This window comes from Gopherus flavomarginatus, chromosome 12 (assembly GCF_025201925.1).
Source record: "Gopherus flavomarginatus isolate rGopFla2 chromosome 12, rGopFla2.mat.asm, whole genome shotgun sequence".
Classification (NCBI taxonomy): domain Eukaryota; kingdom Metazoa; phylum Chordata; order Testudines; family Testudinidae; genus Gopherus; species Gopherus flavomarginatus.
The window spans coordinates 49,047,856-49,073,344 of NC_066628.1; the positions used below are offsets into that span (position 1 = coordinate 49,047,856).

At 56.9% G+C, this 25,489-nt stretch overlaps 1 protein-coding gene across 5 annotated transcripts in view; it reads right to left on the reverse strand.

The window, feature by feature from the left end:
• The window catches only part of SDK2 (sidekick cell adhesion molecule 2), a 173,229-nt gene that overhangs the window by 56,887 nt on the left and 90,853 nt on the right, over positions 1-25,489 (reverse strand). For all 5 annotated transcript variants that reach the window (XM_050920798.1, XM_050920797.1, XM_050920795.1 and 2 more), the window contains exon 3: positions 737-843. In XM_050920798.1, the coding sequence (XP_050776755.1) occupies positions 737-843 (107 nt within the window). The remainder of the gene's footprint in view (positions 1-736; positions 844-25,489) is intronic.

Sequence of the window (25,489 nt, forward strand, 5' to 3'; positions counted from 1 at the left end):
CCAGCCAGTAAAACAGAAGGTTTATTGGACAACAGGAACACAGGTTACGGCAGAGCTTGCAGGCAGTCAGGACCCCTCCATCGAGTCCTTCTGGGCTTTTAGGGTGCTTGGATCCTAGCTAGGATACCCTGAATTCCGCCCACACAGCCCCAAACCCAAACTCAGAACTGCTTCCCTCCTGCCACTCCCTTCCTTTGTCCCCTTCCCGGGCAAAGGTGTTGACCTTTCCCCTCCCTTACCTAGCTCAGGTTACAGGCTCCGGTATTGTCCATCCCCTAAAGTCCTTCCCTGCTCTCCCATTCCCCACACAGACAGCCCCTACTCCGTCACATACCCCTTTGCAGTTGGTCTCTTAGCCAGAGTCTGAGCCAGCCAAATCGACCACACTGAGCATCTCTTAACAACACGAGTGGAAATGACTCACGAGAGTTACACCCGGTGAGGAATTTAGCCTGCAGACAACACTGCTCACAAAGGGCTCTGGCCATGCAGAGGCAGCATCACCAGACACGAGACTGGAAGCTCCTTGGGGCAGGGACTGTTTGCTGTTCTGTGTTCATATTTCACCTAGCGCAGAGGGGCCCCGGCCTCGGTCATAACCATAATTAAGAGCAATGACATCTGCCTGCTGTGGGGTATGAAGGTCATTTGGGCTTTGGTGGGCTCTTCGGGGCAGTCCAGCTCCTGGGACAAAGACTCACCCACCAACGGAGATATGGAGGAGGGTGCGACTTACATGCCACCTGGACTTCTGTCTGCCTTTGCAAAAGGGCCCCCATCCGATTGCGGACAATGCAGCGGTAGACGCCGGCATGGGTGCGGTCCAGGGATGTGATCATGTACCTAGAGGGAGAAAGGGAGAGGTGACTAAATAGATACAGGTTTCAGAGTAGCGGCCGTGTTAGTCTGTATCAGCAAAAAGAACGAGGAATCCTTGTGGCACCTTGGAGACTAACACATTTATTTGGGCATAAGCTTTCCTGGGCTAAAACCCACTTCATCGGAAGCCCAAATAAATATGTTAGTCTCTAAATAGATACAGACACCCAGCTGGGAGGCCAACCACAATCTGCCACGTCAGCCAAGAGACTAACCAAGCTCCTACTATCTTTACGTCTTTCTGTGCAGTACCAGCACAACCAGCATCCACAATGATCTAGGCACTTATTTATTGATGTGCCTCACTGCAGTCACTCGCCAGGTGCCCGTTACTTCTCCAAAGCCCCGACCATGGACTTCCCAATCCACGAGACAGCTGGACGGGTGGGATGGGGACGGAAAAAGAGAAAGCCCCCTGCTGGCAGCAGATGGAACACAGACTGCAGGGTATATTTGCATTTTTTACCCATGATGCTTTGTGGAGCACAGATCAGTCAGTGGCTATTAGCCAAGATGTTTAGGGACGCAAGCCAGTGCTGCAGAGGTGATCCTAAACCTCTGGCTGCCAGACGCTGGGACTGGGCAATAAGGGAATGGATCAGTCAATAAATTGACCTGTTCTGTTCATTCCTTCAGAAGCACCTGGCACTGGGCATTGTCAGAAGACAGGATATTGGGCTAGGTCAGTGGTTCCCAAACTTTAACAACCTGCGAACCCCTTGCACAGAAATATCAAATCTCACAAACCCCCTCCTAAAAATGAATATTTCCAGGGATCTTCTCCCTTACCTGAGCATAAATCGTAGAAGCAGTGATCTTGGAAATAATTTGGGCTTTTTTATGACATGCTTATTACACACTATTTATGATTACGTTATTATTTATCATTACAGTATTAATCTTATTACATTATGAAAATGGCAACGCTCTTCCAAGATTTCACTTCTGTAGCTCATATCACTTCGATGAAGCCTCCTACGTGTTTCATCAAGGAGTACCAGACGTGAAACAGCAGGAAGATATTTAATAAAGAGTTCCTCCCACAAGCATTCGGGTCTTGAGCAGTCCACGCAAATGACGCACGACTACAACAAAGCTTAAACTTGTTCTGCCAGGAAGTCATGCTCACGGGGCTCGGGTTGCCGGCCCCCGCGCCTGGGGTCCCTAGGGACGGCTTTGTCCGCCATTACAGAATTTTTTTCTGAGAACCCCCTGATACATTTCATGATCCCCCAAGGGTTCATGAACCCCAGTTTGTCTGACCCAACATAGGCACCATCTTTATGAGTTGTTGGGGGGTTCCTGACCCCTGCTCTGCCCCTGATGGCACCCTCCCCCCCAGTGCCTCCTGAACAGCTGATCTGTGGCGGGTGGGAAGCACTGGGAGGGAGGAGGAGGAGCTGATTAAGGGGCTGCCAGAGGGTGTTGAGCACTCACTATTTTTTTTTTGTGGGTGCTCCAGCCCCGGAGCACCACAGGAGTCGGTGCCTATGTAACCCAATATGGCCGTTCTTATGGGCTTTGCATCCATGCGGCTTCCTCTGTTCTAACACAGCTCAGGTAGGGCGCGTGCCTTTAAAAAGCAACCATGCCAAGTGTGGGATGGGAGAAATCTCTTGCTGCAGTGAAATCGGCACCCTGGTGCTGGATTCGCAGCGCAGGACACAACGCAGACAAGTGTCGAGTTCATATTTCTGCCAGGAAACACGAGCAGTGTTCACCAGCTGCCCCCACCACTCATGTCCGCCTGTGTCGGGGATAGGAGGCGGCCGGCTGTCAAAGGTAGAGATGTCCGGAGGGGCTGTCCCAGAACTCCTGACCTTTGCTTGCAGCCTCTGAGCTTCACAGAGGCCAAACGAATTCCTGACAAAGCGCTGCTCTGAGTCACTGGCGCCCGGCTGCACAGCTCTGACCCCCAGCAAGGACACAGAGACCTTTAAGTCTATTCTGGGCCTTGGGGAACGAGCATCCTTGTGCCTGCTGACCCCACGAGGGAAGGGGAGTGGGCTCAGGGCTCCTTTCCCCACATTCTGGACTGCAGCCTTTAACACAGGTGCTTTTTCCCTTCGCTGCTGAGCCGTTAATGGCCCCGCCATCCCCACACCTGCTACTCAGCACGGGGGGGAGTCTGGTGCTTGTGTGGGCTCCTTGCCTGGGGGATCCCCACCAAGGTCTGGGGCCGACGCTAGGCGCTGGTGTCACAGGTCAGTGTATCGCACTTGACCTCCAGGCATCGGTTTAAAGCAAAGCAAAGTCATGGGGGCTGTCTCTGAAACCAGCCCCGTTCTGTCTCCTTTCTGAGGGGCCCCAGGTAAGGAAGTGGCTGTAGTGGGTTGAGCTGTGCCTTTAGCGAGGCGCTCTTCAGAGTCTTTCTTGGCCTACTTTAGTACACTTTTATGCTCGACTGGCCAGAGTTCATGCTCCTTTCTCTTTCCCTCACTGGGATTTGACCTCCTATTTTTAAAGGAGGATTTTTTACCTCTAGCCACCTCTTGACTCTGCTGCTGAGCCCTGGAGGCATTTTTGGCTGCCTGACTGTTTCTTTTTTATTTCGCGTCCATATTTCGTTTGGGCCTCTATCATGATGTTTTGAAATAGTCTCCATGCAGCTTGCAGGCGTTTCACTCTGGCGACTGCTCCTGTTGAGTGCTGTCTAATTAGCTTTATTTCCGTGTCGTTCCCCATTTGGAAGTGAAATGCTACAGTGGTGTGGCTCTTTGGTATTTCCCCCTCAACCAGGCTGTTAAATTTAGCACATCCTGGTCACTATTATCAAGCAGTTCAGCTGCATTCACCTCTTGGGCCAGACCCCGTGTGACACTTAGCACTAAATGAGAATTGCTGCCTGCCTTGTGGGTTCCAGGACTCGCTGCTCCAAGGAACTGAGTTTTTATCTCTGCATCCCGCCCTTGTACTTTATTTGACTCGATGCGTCTTTCACATATAGTGCCAATCCCCCAGCAGCGTGACCTACTCTGCCATTCCTGTCTATTTTGTACCCTGGTATTACTGAGTGCCATGGATTATCCTCGTCCCACCCAGTTTCCACAAGGCCTCATTTCATGCCATGCACCCTACCTCACTCGTCTTAGTACTTCCCCTCTAGCATTTGGACATGGCTCTGCAGCCAAAGATTCCTGTATGAATGTAGCTCCGGCCCCTCGGCTAAGGCAACCAGGAGAAAACCCCGAAGCGGCCTGAGGCTCAATCCAAACACAGCAGAAACCCCAGAAGAGCCACATTCTGCTTGGCCAGTGGAGTGGACAGGAGCCCTTTCCTGTCCACGTCCGGGCTAGAGGGAGGTTGCTGGACTCCGTGGTCAATGCTCGCTTTGCAGTCAGAGCATTGCTCTGAGCGCAGCAACTGGATCCCATTGCAGCTCAAAGAGAAGCGAGTCCTGACTCAGCGTGGCCATTCCTGGGACCTGGAACAGCTCCCCAGCATGATCCAAAGGGAACCCAGGAGTGCTCAGGAGCAGCACGCAGCTTCCCCTGTGGCTGGGGAACATGGAGCAGCCTGGCTTCCCAGCTCCGGCTCTCGACGGGAGACAAGCTCTGCCAGCCTAGGGCAACAGGCAACTTCTCCAGCTCAAGCAGCAACGCAGCCAGGCATCACTCAGACAAACTCGCTCTAGTCCCTGAAACCCCACTGCCTCCTGCCGGCGGCCTACAGCAGACTCGCCCGCTCCCTGGCAGAGCCGCTGTGCTGCCTCTCTCAAAAGGCCCTCATGGCTCACCTCAGCCCACCCAGTTTGTGCCGGCGTGAGTCCATGGCCTGCAACGACTGGAGAGACAGGATGCAGCCTCAGGCCCAGTGAGGCTGCCCGGGGAGCAGGGCCGGCCCACTCGGCAAGGTCACCCAGCCCGACGCGGTTCTGACTAGTCTGGATCAAGCTGCACGCCAAGCCGCTTATCATCCCCGCCACCCGCGGCGGCTGCGCTTATCTCTCCCTCTCTAGCCTCAGCAGATTATTAGGAGATAAGGAAAATAAATGTACAATGGCTCGTTCAGCGCCCTTGGGCACCAGCGCTTACCTCCTCCATCCCAGCCAGGCCCCCCTCGCCCCAGCTCCCAATGGGGCACCAATTCCCTGTGCATTTAACACTCAGCCCCCCCTGGATTTAATCATATGGGGATTACAAGGGCCCCAAGCACAATCAGGGCCCCATGGTGCACCCACAGTCCCTGCCCCAAAGCATCCACAGCCAAGACCAGGCAGGAGGGGGACAGAGAGGCACAGAAAGGGGGAGTGATTTGCCCAAGCGAGGTGCGGACCTAGGAGCAGAACCCAGCTCAGCAGTGTCCCAGGCTAGCAGCCTGCCCCTTAGCTTCAGCCACCTGAGCTTGCAGGGTAAAGCAGCACCTCCCTGTCGGAAGGCATGAGCGGCAGCCGGAGCATTAACCTCTGCACTATTTCTGTTCAGAACAGAGAGACACCGGAGACAGGGACGAGTAAATAAATAAGGGAACTCGAGCCTCCCCTCGACATCCAATCAAGTATTAAAAAGTGCCGCTGGCTGCTTTGATTCGGCTGCATTTTGTCCTTTTGATACAGTTTAAATTAAATTTTAATAACAAGAGACTAACGGACAGTTGCTGCCTGACAGATTAACCCTCCCGCCCAGCCGCTGTGGGCATCAGCACTGCCAGTGCCCCCCTGCCCCTCATCAACACTCCCCCACCTGGTCAGCCGGCACCCAGACAAGAGCTCGAGATGAGCATCTCGTCCCTGTGCTGCTGCACCTGGAATTTAATCTGCCCCACGTGGCGGCTGGAGAACAGGAGCTGGGAGCCTTTGATGTGACAAAGGGGAAGAGGGTGATAGAGGTTTCATGTTAAGGCCCCATAGAGAGCTGGGGGAGCAGCAGCGGCACCGCTCTGTGTGCCAGGGCTCCGATGCCAAGCGGGAGGCTAATGGAGTCGAGGAAGTGGCTCTTTCAGCACAAGGAACCTCTCAGGGGGCCTGAGATAACCTAGATGCGCCCTGAGGCTCCCTTGGGTGCATCGGTGGGTTGATAGCTGGGAGAGCTGGTCATGTCGTGGGCAGGGCCGGCTCCAGGCCATAGCGCGCCAAGCACGTGCTTGGGGCAGCACACTGCGGGGGGCGCTCTGCCGGTTGCTGGGAGGGCGGCAGGCGGCTCTGGTGGATCTGCCGCAGGCATGCCTGCAGAGGGTCCGCTGATCCCGTGGCTCCGGTGGACCTCCCGCAGACACGCCTGCGGCAGATCCACAGGAGCCGCAGGACCGGCAAGCGGCAGAGCGCCCCCCAGGCGTGCCGCCACGCTTGGGGTGAAGAAATTGCTAGAGCCGGCCCTGGTCGTGGGGACGTGCTGTGCAAAGCTTCCCCCGCCCGCTCCATCTTCGATGACGCCCCTCGATCCCAAGCAGCAAAATACTGCCCCCCCCGCTGTGCCACTCCTAGGCTCCAGACATACCCAGCTCTGCCAGCACCCTGGAGTCCCAACCTGCAACCCCCACCTATGCCAGCTCTGCCCCCACCCCCCAGCTCTGCCAGTGCCCCTCAGTCCTGACCCGCAGCCCCCAGCTATGCCAGCTCTGGGCTCCCCACCCCCAGCTCTGCCAGCGCATCTCAATCCCGACCTGCAGCCCCCGGCTGTGCCAGGTTTGGGTCACACACCCAGCCCTGCAGACGCACCTCATTCCTACCCTGCAGCGCCCCGTGATATTCCACTATAGGGAACGGGAGGCCACCTGCTCGGGGCCACACTCATTGCTGAGACCTTGCAAACTCATGTCATTCACCACCACAGCCTAGATGACCCCTCCATCTCTCCAGAATGATAGACAAGCCTGGAGGACCCCAGGGCTGCCGTGGGCTGTGAACGCCGGGCCATCTTCCTATCCACGCTGCTTGTCTGCCCTTGCCGTGGGAGCTAGCAGGGGATTTGCACCGCTGTTCCAAGAGCAGTCATGTTAAAAGCGTGCGAGACACCAGCGTGTGCAAGCCACCACCATGCTGAAATTCCACCAGGTCCCCGACCAGCCCCTAGGTGGCAGTGTAAGACCCCTATTGGGCCACTAACCCGTTTCCTAAGGGCTCGACTCTGGTTCTCCAGTGCAATGGACAGGCCAGGTGCCACCAGCATCCTGCCAGCTCTCCCCCTGCCCCGCTTTCCACCGGCAGCCCAGCACGCCCTGAGTTCGAAGCCCCAGCTTGGCCGGCCTCATTAGCCCAAGCGACCATGACTCCCTAGCAGCCGTCACTGTCACTGGCTCTTCGGGCGCCTTGGGCCAGAGGGAGCACTGCCAGGCCCCGGCATTCCTGCAACACCTCCCTCTCCACTGCACACATTCCCCACCCCCTGCCCCCAGCCGATCACAGTGCTCCCAGCTGAGCCAATCCCAGCACGCCTCCGCCGCCAAATGCAGCCACCTCTGGGCTGGAGGCTGTTAACCCACTGGCGCACACCGCGCTGCACAGGAGCAAGCTGAGCCTGGCTGGTGGGTTATGAGCTCAGCTGGGTTGCGGTAGGACCATGCTGGCTGAACAATCGCTCCTACCCCCGACCTGATCCTGACCCCTGGCTCCCGACTCCTGCTCCAGCCATTAGGCCTGCCTGCTCATGACGCCACTGTTCCCTCACCCAAGTGGGGCTGTGGGTGAGGGTCACCTGGGGTTGCATCCCCCTCCCAGCCCTGGATCTTCTGCGGCACTGAGCATGGGCAGACGGCTCACTAAGGGGGAACTGCTGACACCCCTGCCCCACTCGCCTCACATTTTGTCGTGGCTCTGTGACTGATTCGGAGAGACACGGTGAGTGAGAGACATCCAGGAGAGAAGCAGGAGAGCCCAAATCCCCTCCACTGTCTGGGCCAGTGGCCAGCAGTCCCTTGGGCAAGGTGTAACTGCCCCCATCCCCCGCTTCCCCCCCACCAGAAGCCAGCTGTCACTGGCCTTTGCTGGAAACGTCGGACCGAGCTTCCCCGGGCAGGGAGCTGACGGAACAGGGCCGGGGGGAAGGGCGAGCCCCTGGCAAGTGTTTGCAACGTGAAGGTGCCCAGCAGTCCCCCTGAGGGCCTGTGTGCCCCCCTGGGGTCCAGAGCCAGGCCTGGTGTCTGAGCGTTGCCGGGGCCAGGAAAGGAGAGAAAACCAAAGGGGTCTTGTCCTGAGCTGGTTGGAGCCTCTCCTGCCTGACGCCAGCCTCAGGGAGATCAGAACTGGGCCTGCTTGGTCCATGCCAGGGTGGGCACAGCACAGCTGGCAGCAGGGTGACCTGACAGCAAATGTGAAAAATTGGGACAGGGGTTGGGGGGTAATAGGAGCCTCTATAAGAAAAAGATCCCAAAATTGGGACTGTCCCTATAAAATCGGGACATCTGGTCACCCTAGCTGGCAGTGGCGTTCAAAAGACAGAGGTGCCAGGAGAAAAGAGCCAGCTCAGCCCTGTGGCCCGTGCCTGACCTTACAGGGAGAGCGCCCGGTATCCTATGGGAGAGAGTCCTTGAGTGTCACACCCGATATTGACCAAGACCCCGACTGGCTTTAAATGAGATATTTCAATTCTACCGAGCTGTCAGGAGCCGACGTGGACACCAGGAATAAATGGGCAGACTCTCCTTGCACTGTCCTCGGAAAAAATCTCACCCGCACCCCCAACGCCGCGTAGAGACAGAGACGCGCTCACACACACACGCAGACATGGATATGCACACACACGTATGTGCACACACAGGGGCCCAGAAACACACACACCAAGGCCTAGCACCCCCAGCACAGACCCAAGCGTGGGGCTGGCGGGGGGAGGACAAAGGGAGCAGGGTGCTGCGGCTGGTCCAGCTGGAAGAAGTCTGCAGAGGACTCTATGCCCTGGTGGAAATTAAACAGGGGGCCCAGGGATTTGCAGCCACCGCTGAGCAATAACGTACCCTGCTGGGACGGCAGGGAGCTGGTCATGGAGTGAGACCATGGTCCACTCACAGCCTTGAGCCGGGCACAGGCCCGGGCTAGTCCCTGCCCCCTGTCTGGATGCTGTCCCCTGACCTAGCCCCTCCCATGAAAAGCTCTGTCCTTCAGCCCCTTCACATGGCAGTGACTTCAGTGCCAGCTCCTGCCCTAACCTCCACACACACCTATTGCTCGCTGGGAGCAGAACCCAGGAGTCCTGGGCCCCATCCCCTGCCCTAACCTCCACACACACCTATCTCCCGCTGGGAGCAGAACCCAGGAGTCCTGGGCCCCATCCCCTGCCCTAACCTCCACACACACCTATTGCTCGCTGGGAGCAGAACCCAGGAGTCCTGGGCCCCGTCCCCTGCCCTAACCTCCACACACACCTATTGCTCGCTGGGAGCAGAACCCAGGAGTGCTGGGCCCCATCTCCTGTCCTAACCTCCACACACACCTATCCCCCGCTGGGAGCAGAACCCAGGAGTCCTGGGCCCCATCCCCTGCCCTAACCTCCACACACACCTATCCCCCGCTGGGAGCAGAACCCAGGAGTCCTGGGCCCCGTCCCCTGCCCTAACCTCCACACACACCTATCCCTCACTGGGAGCAGAACCTAGGAGCGGGATTGCAAACCATCTGGGCAAAGCGTACGGGAGAGACAGCAAGCGTGTGATACTGCACTCGAGTGCTGACTTGCAGAGAGCAAAGGGGTGGGAAAGCTCACAGGGACTCTGCAGCTGCATTCCCAGCTCAGACACTGTCTCACTGTGGGACCTGGGGCTGTGTCCACGCTCCATGCCTCAGTTTCCCATCTGTAAAAGGGGGATGAGAATACGCCGGTTGCCTTAAGGGGCTGTGCAGGGCTCAGAGCATGCAGAGTGCTATGTGAACAAACAGGAGGGGCTGAGTATCACCCGTGCGGCCTGAGTTGCCTTGCGTATATTTGCTGGCTCACCCAGAGAATCATCTCACATTTGGCGTGTGGGTAATCCTAGCTGGTTTGATCCCCAGCAGTGCCCATGACATGATACTTGGACTTGCATCACGCCTGGTGCACATGCAGCGTGCTCGTGGACGTGCCCTGCGTGCATGCACAAGTGTGTGCAAGGCACACGTAAGCATTCTGCTTGACGAGCGTACGACATGTCTGTAAGTGCACAGACAGACGCAAAACTCGTATGCGGCTTCACCCCCATGTTTGTATTGTGCGCTGGGGGTGTGTACCGGACCCCTTGTCCAATTCACTCGAAGCCCTTGATTAACGCAGCCCAGCGCAGGGTCCACCAACCCCCAGGGACCCAGAGCTAGAGACTCATTTGAATTCAGTCTCCCTGCTCACCCCCCTGCTGGCCTCCTCTATCAAATGAGCAGTGTGTCAGTGTCTGGCGCTGGCAGGCTCCTTGCCTGGATTCTCCGGCTCTGTGGAGTGGGCAAACGCCTCGGCGCAGTCTCCTTGGGCCTGCAAGGGAGGGGAGAATGAAGAGATCCTGACACCCCAATTAATGGGCCTCTTCTTCTCGCCACCAGAGGCAAAGGGGCCATTAAGGAGCTGGCCTGTTTCGCACCGGAATGGATGGAAATAGCCCAGAGAAAGGAAACAAATTACTCAGCACAGCCTGGCCTGCAGTTATTAACCAAAGCAGGGGAGAGACTCTGTTCTCCGAGGCTGGCCTTCCGCAAAGGCTTTAATTTTGTTGTCTTTCTGATCTCCCTTGGCATTCGAAGGGTCATTACCGAGTGCAGGCGCTCGCCTGCTGAAGGGCCGGGGCTGCCTTCACGGGGACGGGAATTCATTGGGGACCACAATGCAGAGGTGGGCAGCTCTGAAATCATTAAGCAGGAAGTTTTGTTTACGGTATAAACCCTCAGGAGCTGCACTGAAATCAGCCTCCCCGCGGCATGGCCTGTCCTCCGGCACAGCCTGGCGTGTTGCTGCTGTGCTGGTGTCACGGAGTGTGGGAGAGTCCGGCCCTGCACCCCTCTTCCTGGGACCCACAGTGACTCTCAACCAGCCAGTAAAACAGAGGGTTTATTGGACAACAGGAATGCAGGTTACAGCAGAGCTTGCAGGCACAGTCAGGACCCCTCAATTGAGTCCTTCTGGAGTTTCAGGGTGCTTGGGTCCAGCATAGGATCCCCTGAATTCCCCTCACCCAGCCCAAAACCGAAACTGAACTGCCCCTCCTCCAGCCGGCTGATTCCTTTGTCCAGCTTCCCAGGCCAAGGTGCTAACCCCCTCCCCACTACCTGGCTCAGGTTACAGGCTTAAAGATCCTGTCCCTCACCTAAAGACATCCCCGGCTCTCCCATCCCCCCCACAGACAGCCCCTACTCCATCACAGCTGGGCAGCTCTGGGCTGGGGCAGAGCGGTTTGTTATTGTGGATCACTCACAGGGCAGGGACATGCACGGGTTTGTTATTGTAGGGTCACTCACGGGGCGGGGACATGCACGGGTTTGTTATTGTGGGGTCACTCACAGGGCGGGGCCACGCGGTGGTTTGTTATTGTAGGGTCACTCACAGGGTGGGGACATGCGGTGGTTTGTTATTGTAGGGTCACTCACGGGGCGGGGACACGCGCGGGTTTGTTATTGTAGGGTCACTCATGGGGCAGGGACACGCGCGGGTTTGTTATTGGAAGGTCGCCCGTAGTGCCAGGGGCAGCAAAGGCCAAGGGTCAGAGAAAAGGATTGGCCCCTGAGCTGGCCCAGGAAATCCATCTCCCAAAGCCCTTCCCCTCCAAAAGGGGGATGACCAACACCCACTCCCCTGGGCAAACCTGCTGGCAAAACAGCCCCTTCTGCCCAGGGCAGGAGACACACGGGGATTTCTAGGCTCATGTGCTCCGTTGGTTCGGGTGGGAGATGCCCTTGTGGGCTCCTTCCCCAGCCCTCTCCTCCCATGAAGGTGAAATGACGAGAAACTGTGGCTAGCACTTCCCTCTGTGGCAACCAATCCGATGCAAAGACATCTGGGCTATTTTGGGGTGCGGCCGCCTGATCCAAGCCATCACCCCGAAGCTCATGTCGCTCTGTTATAGTAGGGTCACTCATGAGGGCTGGGCTGCAAGTGCCAGTTTGTCTTTGTATAATACGGCTGCTTACGAGCCCCGGGATATTAACACTCACTTTGTTATCGTAGGGTTGCTCAGGCCCGTGCAGGCTGGTTTGTTATTGTAGGGATGTTTAATGGCTGATGCCACTGATTTATTTCGGGGGGTGAAGGGATGTCACAGCTGCAGCGTTTGCTCTAGCAAATTAAAAACCAGAACGTTGTAAGGTCCATGTGACGCTTTAAACACAGGCCACAGAAAGCAGCAGCTCAACAGATTTGGGATCTCAGAGCCTTGACACAGCCCCTTTGATTAACATACTGTATAATGACTAATTAATTCTACAGGGGCACATGTACTGGAATCGTTATTGTGTGATAATGAAATGGCAAGAGAGCATTAAAACACACTTAGCAAGATTTACCAGCTCCCCACATGCAGGGAGCAGTGGCCAGCCGCAGCAGAGGGACCTCACTCAATGTGTTTTTAACCATCCCCCCGGTATTTAATCAGGTCATGTTAACGGTGTTATTGAATCTCAATTAGCTCCTGACTGGAGAAGGCTGCAGTTTGACACATGTGGCCAGAGCCATCCTTGGTGGTGCCTGCCAAAGAGGCATTTTGCTGTGGTCAGGGGAATTCCAGTAACTCCGGCGGCCTTGTAAATCACCAGCTCAATTGGTCCAGCTAGAACAATAAGCCATTTAATAATTTATGCACATGCATTAATCTGCTGGCTTCCTACGGTGCGCAGGGGGCGGAGAGCCCCGCCACGTCGGGCCGGAGAGAGGCACAAATAACAAGACAGCGATTCATGTTTCAGTATCTAAAAGGGACGTGGCCAAGGTCAGGGCAGAACGCTGGGAACATGTCCTACTTTCCTCCGCCACTCGGGTGAGTGCCTTCCCGGCCTGCTGCTCCAAACTCACAAATTGACACCGGCTCTGTGACCCCCGCTCTTCCACAGACACTCCCCCTCCCCAGTAACCAATCAACACGCACAGCTTGGCTACCCTACAATAACACACGCAGCCCCGCCCTCCAGAGCAACCCTGCAACAACATACCAACCTCGGTAGGCCAGGGCTCATGAGAAAACCTAAAATCAATCAAGCGTCTCTTTCCAAATAGAATCGGGAAACATCTCCCTTCAATAAATCGATGGAGACACTGCGCTGCAGGCCACAGCTGCACAGACCCTCCTGCCAGCAATGGGGCTAGAACGCCGAACCCCGTCCTCTGGAAGCACGCCTCCCTGCCATGTGAGTTAAAGGAAAGTCTCCACTACCTCAGAGCAGCACAGGGCCTGTCCGACTGCCCCCAGTACAGGGCACTGGCACACCCAAACACGCTGCACTGAGCAGACCCTTAAAACGAAACGACACCCAGAAAGTGCAGGATCAGCAGCCTTCCATAGGGAAGGGGTGGGAACTCACCACTATGTGTGGGGAGCACCAGCTGGAGCAGTGACTGCAAACCCGCTGCTTCTCCAATCCGCCCCAAATCCCTGGATTGGCAAAACCTGGCCAAGATGGGGCACGCGGTGCAGCCTGGCTCACGGGAAAGTGGGCCTTCAAGCTTCTGGCTGCCCACAGGAAGGGCGAAGCTTCATGGACAGGGCACGTCCATACATTTTTAAATGTAAAGTTCACTGAACTTTCAAGAACCTCACAGGGTTTGGGATGCATCTGACTTTTAACCATCTCTGTGGGCAATTCCAATTAGACGGTCAAACCCTGAGCTCTTCGCTCAGCTCAGATCCCCACAGCTGGTGCCCATTTGCTTGTAACGCCTGAGGAAGGAGCCCAGAAACCAAACTGGGATTCCTCTCGCTGGTTTTAGCAGCTGATTCTTGCTCTCGCTTGCGTCAGCTTCACACTGGTGCAAAACCATTGACTCTGGTGGAGCCGCTCCCGAGTGAAACCCGTGGGAGTAGAGTGACCAGATGTCCCAATTTTATAGGGACAGTCCCAATTTTGGGGTCTTTTTCTTATACAGGCTTCTATTACCCCCCACTCCTGTCCCGATTTTTCACACTTGCTGTTTGGTCACCCTACATGGGAGTGAGAGCAGAACTGGGGCCGTTTTCTTCCCGGCTTCCTCCGAAAAAGGTATTACAAGAGCCAAAATGAGAATCCTGTGCCAGAAAGAGAACCTGCGTGCATCCGGCCCGAGCAAGGCGGAGGGAGAGCTGTGGCGTAGCAAAGGAAACCCAAACCAGAGCCTCGTGGGGAATTAGTCATGCAAAAATGTTTGGGGAGGGGGGGCTGAGTGACGTGTCTGACAAAGCTAAGATGCAGAGGGCTTCCGGGCTCGTGGGAAGACATGGGAAATCCTCTGGGTGGGTGCCGGAGTCCTGCACCAGCTATGGAGGGGAAAAGGATGAAAGCTGAATGAGAATGTATTTAATAGAGGGAAAGGGGCATGTGTGTGAGAGTCCGTCCGTCTGTCTGTCTACATTCTAATATATGCGCGATGTAATTTCAGAAGGGAGCAGGACTCAATGCAAACCCTAATACACAATCTCATGTGATAAATTACCAGCTCTAACCTATCTGCATGTTCAATTTCTTGCACAAGAAATAAATATCCTCAATCCGCCAGAGAAGCTCTTTCCTTCGGAGGGTTTCATTAAAGACATTGCACGGCCTGATTTGCATGTTATGATTCTGTGTATGAAAAGAGCTCAGACTCTGGAGAGCCCACAGGAGAGAGAAACTGCGGAAATATGTCTTAGCCCCGAGCCATAGGAGTGTGTGCGCATGGGGCTGGAGTAGAGAGAGCGCAGCACATGCTAGGCAAAATCTTTCCAACTTCTCGGCCTCAAACTCTCCGGAGACGCTGGGTTAAGCTGCCTTCTCCTTAAGGAAGGAGAAACCCTTCTCTGAGCAGTTTAGCTTTTCCCTGAGAGCCTCCCAAGGATTTTTCCAGACAGGTAAAAGGAGAGGGTGGGAGCTGATCTGCAGAGACTGGTGCACAGAAGGCAGCTAACCAGCGCGGGGATCTCCAGTTTCCTCGCAGCGCCCTGCAGGCTGGGCGATTGGAGCCCCAATGAGCTAGTGAGCCCAGCACGCTTCACGGGGGAAGCTCGCCAGCTCTGATGCAAACCCAGAGCTGCACGAGGACGAAGGGTCCCCTGACCTGCATCCTTCCCCCTCGCCCTTCTCGGCACCTCCACAAGTCGTTCCCCTTTGTGTGCCAGGCCCTGACTCATGGAGGGAAGAAAAGGGGGGTTGCTATGGAAACATGATGCAAAACTGGGAGACAGGTTCTTTTCTTTAAAAAGAAAAAAAGTGAACTTATTAGTCTCAAATGCCATAATGCCTGAAAGGCAGCGCAGGACCCCTCGCTGGGCTAATCAGCCTTCGTGCCCCAGCTCCTTCCTACTCAGCTGCTGGGGGTAGGACCCCAGCACTTCTCTGGGTGACCCCTGCTCTTTTCAGTCGGTTCGAGGGCTCGGTGTATGTTGGGGGGAAGGACGCCAGGGCAGTTCCACCCAAGACAGGCTGCCTGCGACTGCACCCAGATCTGGTGCAAGGTGGGAAATGAATGCAACAGAGCAGAGGCCAGGCTGTGGGGCATGGCGCTTGCTTTGGGAATTAGCGACACCTCATTTGGCAAGAGGAACTGGAGCCCAGGCTGTCCCCAATGCCAGGGCAAGGGCTCTACAGGAACCGCCATCCGCCAGCTCCTTGCATGGAGCCTCAGCAGACAGGCTGCCACTTCCTCAGATGCTCTCAGCAAGGGTTGAATCTGCCTTGCTGGGGGGTGGCACGGATGGGGTGCAGGCAGGGACGGATGTAGCCTCCCGATTCAAAGGGTGCACTGTTCTAAACTCCTCTGGGGTCACGGCCCTCCCTCCCCAGGGGCCCAGGCCTGTTGGGTCGCTGTTCTCCCCTGCGGGATGAGGGGGACTCTCCCCTGTGTGTGGCCAAGGGCTACTCTTGTCAGGGGAGAGGGGAGATTGCTGGCACAGTTGAATGGGAGACGGAGGCAGGACACCTGGGTTCCTGGGCCAGCACTCTGCGAAGCTGAGTAAAGCCATTCCCTGCTCTGTGTTCCACAGAGAGCCTTGCACCAAAGCTATTCTAGCCCGGAGGGTGAGTGCAAAGGATAACAAGAGGCCAACCCAAATCCAGAGCTCCCATCTCGCAGTCCAGGCCTTTCCCACTGGGCAGGCAAGCTGGCACCTTGGACACCCCAGTTTCATGGGGGCAGGCTGCCCGCTCTTTAGGGCGGGGACTGGCTTTCTGTCCTGTGTTTGTCCTGCACCTAGCGCAACAGTGTCCTGGCTTGGTCCTGGGGCCACATGGTGACCCACACAATAACCAGTGTCAAATCCTGCATCTCCGCTGACCCAGCTGGGCCTCCCGAGGCAAACACCTGGATGGAGAGAGAGGATCGTGCGACCAAGCCAGGAGTCGGCCGGTGCTTCTCTTCTCCAGCCGCACTCCGGGCTGCTACCGGGCGACAATACCCCAAATTCTTCCTTCCTGGGCAGGTGCCGGGGCAGGAGGAGCAGGGTGCAGAGATTACCAAGCTGGCTTGGTAACCGGGCCCCCCTTGTGCCGCTTTAAACAACAACTACAAATCGAACTGGGCACTAGTTCATAGCCCCGGCAACGGAACCAATCAGACAGTGAATAGCTGTAAATGGCCAGCGCTTACCCCGTCCTGTCACTGTCTGCTACTCCCAGGTGCTCCTCTGGCATCTGCTGTCAACACCTGTTGTGTCTCGTCTGAAACTCAGCGCTTCAGGGCAGGGACCCTGACTGGTGTTGTATCGGGCCCAGCATATCAGGTCCCTGGGCCCAGCTCCTCAATGGAATTTGGGTGCCTAATTCCCTTTGAAATCAAGGTGCCTAAATACCTTTGGGGCCTGGGACCTGCCCTTTTGGAGCTACTGCAATACAAATAAATAATCACGTTCCACCCAGAGGCACCAATTCGCTTAAGGAGTGCATTAAGCCCCACACCCTCCCACGAGAACCCCTTAACAGGAGGGGAAACTGAGGGCGCCGAGAAAGGCCAGCGACTTGCAGAGCCAGAATTAGAACCCAGGAGTCCCCTGTACTGAGTATTATAACAGTAAAATCTACAATCCAATTACCTTCCTCTCAACGAACCTGAAGGGAAAACACTCTCCAGCCGTGGCAGAATTCATTGTTAATTGTGAAATACCTTCACTAAGGAGCACTGGTTCAGCAATTGCCCCAAGCAGAAACCCTGGCTAGTGAAGAGAAGCACTAAAGATGATAAACAATTTTGACCCGCGTAATTACTTTTTCCCACCCTGAAACCGATATTTGCTGAAAAACTGTGAGTGATTTCCCTGTTGCGAGGGCCGCACAGCGCAGTAATTGTGCCATTAGGAGCGAGCTATTGGCAGGGCTGGCTAAGCTCGGCTCCGGAGAAAGGGGAAAGAAAGCCGCAGCATTGGGTTTCAGCTCACATTCTGGCATCACTGCTCAGCCCCAAAGCAGCCCAGTGGGAGTGATCGGCTGGCAGCTGGACGGTGCATGCTGCTTGACTTTAGTCGCACGTACCCGGAGCACAGTGACTAGGCCAGGTAGAGCATATTGCTATGCAGGCAGGCTGTCTGATCCGTCCCGATGCTCAGAGTAACGCCCACACAGCTACACGGGTCTGGCTCCTTGCTAGGCCCCTGGCAAGCCGAGGGGTGCAACCACCATGGGGATGTCGGGAAGAGGTCGCCGACCTGGCTTGGAGCTTGATTTTGTAACCTGTAATGCTGTGGCGGTGGGTTGCCTCTCCATTCGCCACTCCCACCTGATGCGTAGCAGAGACCCAGGCAGCTCCACATCCTTCGCGCACTGCTGAGAAGAGCTGCCCAAGCAAACCCCACTGCAATGACCCAGCCATGCCGGGGCCCAGGGCAGCGAAGGAGAAAGTGGGTTTCCTCAGGGGTGCACCCGGGGGGCCTGCCTCGTTCCTTTTTCACCAGGGCAACGCAGATGGACAGCGGGTGCGAGCTCTGCCAAGCCTAAACTGGCAGCAAAGAACGAAACCGCCAGAGCACCTGGGGAGCGAGACGCTCTGCAAGGCCAGCTGGGCCCGAGGGCAGCTCCATGGTGCTGCTCCACTCACCCGCTGGAGAGGTGCCCCTGGCCGCACCCCGGCGCAACCCAACCGAGGGTCAGAGAAAGGAGGGAGCCTTTGGCACAAAGGGATCTCCCAGCCCAGCTGTCCCCAAGGACTAGGCCAATTCTAAACTCATTAGCTGCTAATTACTACCGCCCCTCTGGCTGGCGCAGTGCCACCTACATCTCTATTAACCTTCCATTTATGCCCATCACAACTAATTCCGGCACTTCTGCATCCTAACCAGCAGCCCCCAACTTCCAGACAAGAGGCCCAGACCTTGGTCTGAATGGCGTCCGTCTCCACGGAGACTCAGGCTGCACCGAACTGCTGAGGGCCAGCTGGAGAAGAGGGTTAGAGTCAAGCAGCGATTTGCTTCATTAGCCGCAAAGCAGTGGGTTGGCTTGTTTGCCTTTCCCTGCAGCACACGTTTGTTTTCTCTCACAAGTCTCTGGCTGGAAGCTGGATCAGGGAATCTGGAGCCTTCTCAAGGGCTGGGAAATTGTCACCTTTGCACCCATGAGACAACCGTGACCGTCACACTTACATGAAACCTTTCAGCCAATGATCTCAAAGCACTTCAGCAATATGGGCCCTGCTCCTATTTCACAGATGGAGAAACTAAGGCCCAGAGCTAGGAGGTGACTCTCCCACGGCCACCCAACGAGTCAGTGGCAGACCTGGAAATAGAACTCAGAAGTCCCAGCTCCCAGTCCTTTAATTACTAAACCATGCTTCTTCCTAGAGCCAGGAAGCAGACCCAGGCATTTTGACTCCCAGTGCCCCACTGCTCTAACCACTAGCCCCCACTGCCCAGCCCAGGGGTGGGAATAGAACCCAGGAGTCCGGCCTCCAGGTCTCCTATGCTAATCAGGAGGCCACGCTGCCTGTTGTAAACCCGACCCGCCCACTCTCGGCACCGGGACACGACAGTGGTGGATGCTGCAGGGTGCATTTGGGGCGGCCTAGTCTCTGTGACCTCAGCGCCCCCTTTGCAGTCTCTCCTCCCCAGGCCGTGCACACCACTCCCCACCCCCAACCTGTTCTTACTGGAGTTCCCACAATCCAACGTAATGGTTGACATTTTGCATTATTCCCGCAGCAACGGGGAGCATGTTTGACTCCTGGCTTGAGTGCGCCCCAGTTCATCCGCTGGGCTTAATGAATCCTGTTTGCACTGACACCTCTGGCTGGAAATGGAGGGGTTTCTGCTCCCTGTCCAGTCCAGCCTGTCCCCAGGAGCACTGAGAGCCTTGATATCATGTGGGGCCAAATCCAGCCATGGGGTAAAGTAGGCATCAAATTCAGTGGCCTGGCACTTACATTAGGCCTGAAAGCTCCATGTGAGCAGCTCCTCTGGCTCAGAGCACCAGATGACCAGCTGACAGGGGTCAGGAAGGGACCTCTCCCCTGGGCACAGACTCACCAGCCCAAGGTGGTATTGGTGCAACTGCCCATGTGCATCACAGGAAGGGGCAGTGGCACGGTCCAGCAGAAAGGGCAGAGGAGAGCTGGCTTCTGACTCCAGGGTCTGTTGCTGTTAACTGAGGAGAGGGACGTCTGCGGGGCGCCACAGAGGTATGGCTAGTTATTAGAGCGATGATCATTTTCACTTTGCATCAGGTGCTTGTTTTCCAATGTGTCCAGGTGTCACAGAGTCCCCGGGCGATGCTCTGGAACTGCTCCCCACAAAGCCAGTCAGGACTTTGGGGAACCTCCTCTCCCTTGGAGCAGACTATCTTTAGGGCAAGAAGCTCATACGGCTTCACCTCCTGGGTCTCTCCTTGGAGCATTCAGCATCCTCTGCCCCTCCGTGCGCTTCCCACAGCGAGTCCACCCCAGCGGGGTCCTGGGGAAGCCACTGGGTCCTGCACCCCCACTTCGCAGTCAGACGTGACTCTCAGCCAGCCAGTAAAACAGAGGTTTATTTAGATGACAGGAACACAGGCCAAAACAGGTCTTGCCAGTACAGACAACAAGACCCCCCTTAGTTAGGTCTATCTGGGGCCTCAAGGAGGCCCCAGCCCCGGAGGGAGGCCCGAGCCTCCTCGGGGCTCCCTTCCATTTCAGTCAGCTTCCAAAACAGGGCCGCCCAGAGGGCGGGGCAAGAGGGGCAATTTGCCCCAGGCCCTGGGCTCCGCAGGGACCCCCACGAGAGTTTTTTGGGGCCCCTGGAGCGGGGCAGGGCCCGGGCCCCGGAGCTTCTTCCGCTCCCGGTCTTCGCTGGCGGGGGAGTCCTTCCGCTCCGGGGGGAAGGACCCCCGCCATCGCATTACCGCCGAAGCAGGACCTGCCACTGAAGTGCAACCCGGTCTTCGGCGGTAATTTGGCGGCGGGGGGCCCTTCCATTCAGGGACTCGTCCGTTCAGGGTCCCCCCGCCATCAAATTACCACCGAAGAGCGGGCTGCACTTCAGCGGCGGGTCCCGCTTCGGCGGGAATTCGCCGGCAGGGGGCCCCCGCCGCGGGTCATCGGGGCACTTCAGCGGCGGGTCCCAGAACGGAAGGGCCCTCCGCCGCCAAACAGGGCCGGCTCTAGACATTTCGCCGCACGGGGGACCCCGTGCTGCTTGCCGGTCCCACGGCTCCGGTGGACCTCCCGCAGGCATGGCTGCGGAGGGTCAGCTGGTCCCGCGGCTCCGGTGGACCTCCCGCAGGCATGGCTGCGGAGGGTCCGCTGGTCCCGCGGCTCCGGTGGAGCATCCGCAGGCACGCCTGCGGGAGGTCCACCGGAGCCGCGGGACCAGCGGACCCTCCGCAGGCATGCCTGCGGGAGGTCCACCGGAGCCGCCTGCCGCCGATGGCCCCAGGCCCCCGGAATCCTCTGGGCGGCCCTGTTCCAAAAAACCCCCAACCCCCTCCTCTCTGGGCTGTGTCTCTTTCCCGGGCCAGGAGGTCACCTGATCTCTCTGTCTCCCACACCTTTAGCATCCCCTTGCAGGGGGGCAGGGCCCGGGCCATTAGTTGCCAGGTGACAGAGGGTCAGCCAGGAACTGAGGCCCCCACAGTATTCAGAGGAAACATTAAAACCAGTCCCACTTCGTCACACCAGGTCACCAAGGGGCAAGACCGTTGGCTTGACATCCTCAGCCCAGCCCTGCTTTCCTGACACATAAACCTGAGAATCCCAGCCACAGCCCTGTAAAATCCAGAGACCGTCCCCATCACTCCAAGGACTCTCGGTCCGATGCAGCCAGGGGGAGAAAGACGGGTCTGGAACTGAATGGGTTAGTCCCCACTGACCATCTTGGGAGTTGGACCTGGCAGCCAGAGCGTCCTCAGAGAAATGGCTTCCTCAGGTGTCCTGCCTTTCCACGCCAGACAAGTGACTGGTTGCCGTTCGGCAAAGTGGAAAGGTTTCCTTCCTCCAGTAGCTCAGAGGCACTCTCTCTCCAGTGCCTAGCTGGTGCAAGCAGGCTGAGTAACTTGTCCCTTGGACAAGACCCTGGAGAAGGTCTAATCTTTACTGTTTGTCCCGCACACACCATCCTTTCCCTCCATCCCTCGCACCCTGGCATCACATCTCTTCCCCTTCTCCGCCCCCCAGCCACAGGCTGAGCAGAATCTCATTTCATTTTTGTATCATTTTGACAGATAACTGTGATGTTTATTTTTAAGCAGGGTTTTTTTTAAATTTTTATCAATGTAAATATTCACACTTGTGGGAAATTATGGGGCGGGAGGGTGAGACAATGGGGGAGCCAGGCAATTATTTCATGACAATAGACTTGACATTCAGAAAGTGAAAGGTCTCCAACAGTGGTTTTCAATCTGGGGTCCATGGACCCCTGGGGGTCCATGGACTATGTCTAAAGGGTCAGAGAAAGGTCGTTACTGTAGAACGGTGGTTTTCAGCCTGGGTCCGCAGACTACGTCTAACATTCCCAAAGGGGTCTGCACCTCCATTTGAAATTTTTTAGGGGTTTGCAAATGAAAAAAGATTGAAAACCGCTGCTCTATAACCCTTAAAACACAACCTGTCATTGTCCCATGTCAGAACACACAAAGGAAGCAGCCTTAAATCCAACGCAAACGAGTTCTCAAGCAGCATTTTCCTTACTTCGCCTAGCTGTAAATTTCACTTCTCCTTGATGGACCTATTGGTTCCTGGTGAAACTGACATTTCCTGACATCCCTCTCACCCTTCCAAGCCTCCCTAGCCATGTGACCTGTTTCCAAGGGGAAAGGCCTCGATTCCCCCTCCCCATGCCACTAACAACAACAGGACTACGCCAGCTGGGCCTCAGCGGAGGCAGCCCGTACTGAAATGCACCTACGCCGGCCAGCGGGGTGGCACTGCGGGCGAGGGGGCGGCGAGTGGCTCCATGGCCTGGTTTTGCATAATGCGGCGGTTGCGGGACTTTCCAAGTGGACGGGAAGAGCCCCCTTGACATGCTGCCCTGCTCCAAAACACGTTAACCAGGAGCCTATTTCCTGGTTTCTCCTTTAAGAGCTGCAATGGCTGGCTCTTCTCCGGGCTGATCCGTGTGCACGCCACAATCCCAGCCCCAGCACCTGTCACATGAATAAATAAACCCACCTTGGAAACGCCGCCGCAGCAGCTGCCAGCTAAGCTGTCGTGTAGGCATCCACCTCAGTGCTTCTCTCGCTGCCCTGCTTAATTAGCTCCCCATATTGCTCACCACACCGATCCCCAGCCCCCTCAGTGACCCAGAGATTCACCCCGCCCCCAGCACCGCCGGCTTTTCTGCTGCCTCCTGGATGTTTCAGCATCGAAGGGGAGTTTACAGAAACGCACAGGTGGCAGAGCAGCAAACCCAGCCCGATTCTAGCTCCCAGCCCTGGCACTCCATTTGGGGGTCCACACCCCGGTCGGGACGCTCATCTGCCTCCCCCACTCCCACAGTGCCCTCAAGTCCCCATCTTCCCCGAACTGTCAGTCCCCTGAGTCGGCTGCGCTAAGCGTCCTGGTGGCTTTGCCCCAGCTGCCCGCTGCTGAAAGCTGGGGGGAGGGGGTCTCCTGGGGCCTGCGGGTTGTTGGCAGCCTGAATAGGAGCATTTGCACCCACAGATCTCGAGCTCCCTCGAACTGGCAGCTGTGTTCCTGTGACTGCTTGCAGTGTAGGAACCCTGGGCTCTACTGCCCTGGACAGGCCCACCCGTCACACAAGCCACGGGGCTGCTGCGGGCAGCACGGTGGTGCCTCCCTCCCAAGAGCTGGCGGGTGGGGAGGGTCTGTGCTCACAGCAAGAGGCAGGGAAGGCTGAGGCGTGTGACGGGCTGCGTGTGAAACACCCATGCATTGTGCTGGTTCTTCCTCACCCACCTGGCCCCGACTCCACTGGCCAGCACCCGCTTCACTCTAGCCCTCTGACTTGCAATTTGTTCTACGCTTGTTTGCTTAAGTGAGTGACACGCCTCCCCAGCCCTGCCCCAGCGAGTCACTGCAAACCAAGTCTGGAGGGTCTTACGCTCGCTGCGGGAGTGTGGCTAAGGCACTGGGCCAGTATTTGGGAGCTCTTGGTTCAACAGCCAGCTGCCTCTGCGGCCACAGGCAAGGCCCTTTGCAGCTCTGTGCCTCAGTTTCCCTATCTACAACATGGGGGAAATGACACTTGCCCCGCTCCAGGGGAATGAATGTGCAGTGTCCAGATGCGATGGTGATGGGAACCACGGAGTCATTGTTCGCTCAGGCAAAGGCCCTGAGACGTTAGCTGGAGCGCAGAGCCCAGGGATGGGCCCTCTGTGCAGTGCGACGGGGTGTGACTCTGGCCTGCCCAGAGCTCGCTGCCTGTCTGCGCCCAGCAGGTTGGGGTAATTTGACTCTCAGTTCGGCATTTTTCCTTGCAACCCCAGAATCTCAACTGGAAAAATAAACCTCAAAGCAAAAACCCAGCCCAGCCCAGCCCAGCCACCCGGCGCAGCCACCTCCTCGGCTAACACAAAACAAAGTTACTTCCCTTCATAGCAGGTCGTGGGCCCAGCAGCCAGCAATGGGGTCCTCCAATTGCTGTCAGAGAGGGGATTTCACACTGGGCCCATTGTCTGCCTTCCCAGGGTCCTGGACCACTTAGGAGTTGCTACAGCAACGAGAAGCCTTTGGATTTGATGACTTGACATGTGGAACAGCTGATCTAGGGCTGAATTATTGATTAAAATAGAGAGGATGACACACGCGGAGGAAAGGGGGAGAGGTGCCCGGCCTGATTTAAAGGTGAGCCTTGGGCGGCTGTGACGCCGGGGCAGTGGCTTTTCTTTCTGATTCCTCCCACCCGCCACGCAAACCAGGAGCTGGGAATAAAGCTGAGGATGGGCCCTGGGGACGGCAGGTGGGGCTGTCGCCACTGGGCTGGAGGGGGTGGCATTGCCAATTGCGGCGAAAGCTATTGATAATGGTCAAAGCGCGGGACAGCTAACGAACAGCGTGAAGACGGCGAGCGCCGGCTAAGTACGCAGCGCTGTAATATTAGCATGCAGCACTTTTCATCTTCAAAGCGCTCCGCCCGGCGTTAATGGATTAACAGAGCGGGTGCACAGTGCACACAGATCTCACCGACCCAAAGCAGTCTCCCGCCCCCTGCCTCTGTTTGCCACAGCCACCCGGGCAGGGACTGTCTTTGTGCTACACGTGTGTCCGGTGCCTGGGGAAGCCACCAGGCCGATGCCCTGGCCCGTGTGCTCTCCTGACACAGGCCCCAGTCCCTTTTCTCCCAGGCCTCAGCTCTGAATCTTCCAAATCAAACAGTTTGACGTAAATTCAGCGGGTCAATCAGATCCTCTCCCCCGACTGGGGGTTTTCTGCAGGAGCCGGCTCCTGGCTGGAATTACCCCACACTGGCAGTCAAAGGCCTCGCTGCTTCCTTCTCCTTCCAAGCCTGCTCCCTGCAGAATCACTCTTTGCAGACACCTGCCTGAGACGGCTCGAAACCCAGTCCCAGCAGCTCGTGCAGGATCTACCTACTCTCCGCAGCTCTGCTTTTATGAGGACCAGGTGATCTTCCGGTTATCACCGGATCCTTGGCGTCCCAGCCTCAGTGGGTGGCAGCTGATCAGTCCCTGGTGGAGTCAGCCTAGGACAGCCTAGCACAGTGAGGGCCCCATCCCTACTCGCGGCTTCCAGGTGCTACTGCACTATAATATTTCAATGTCTAACGGGTTTCCCCATGTGCTCCTCTGCCCCGCACTCGCTCCCTGGGAACGCCTTGCCTGGGGGCATTGCTGGTCCATGGCAAAGGGAGTCCACAGCCAGAGTTTTCCTGGGAAGTGGGTTTTAAAGCCTCCTCGGAAAGCAGGGACCTCAGCAGCCCCGGCAGGCTCCGGTTCCCGTCCCTTCCCCCTTGACAAACCTGCAGGCCTCTCCAAACCGTGCCCCGGCTGTGCGGCATGCCAGCTGCGTTGCCTTGGCCTCCACCCGCATGCCGCTCTGCCCAAGCACTTCCTCCCGTCGCTGGCCTGCGCTTCCCTGCCCCAGCGCGTTCTCCAGACACGGCAAGGCAGCCGTTGGCAAGCTCAGCATCGTGCACCGACATGGGGGCACCATACGCATGGCTCCTTCCCTCCCACCCAGATGGACCAGAACCAGGGGCC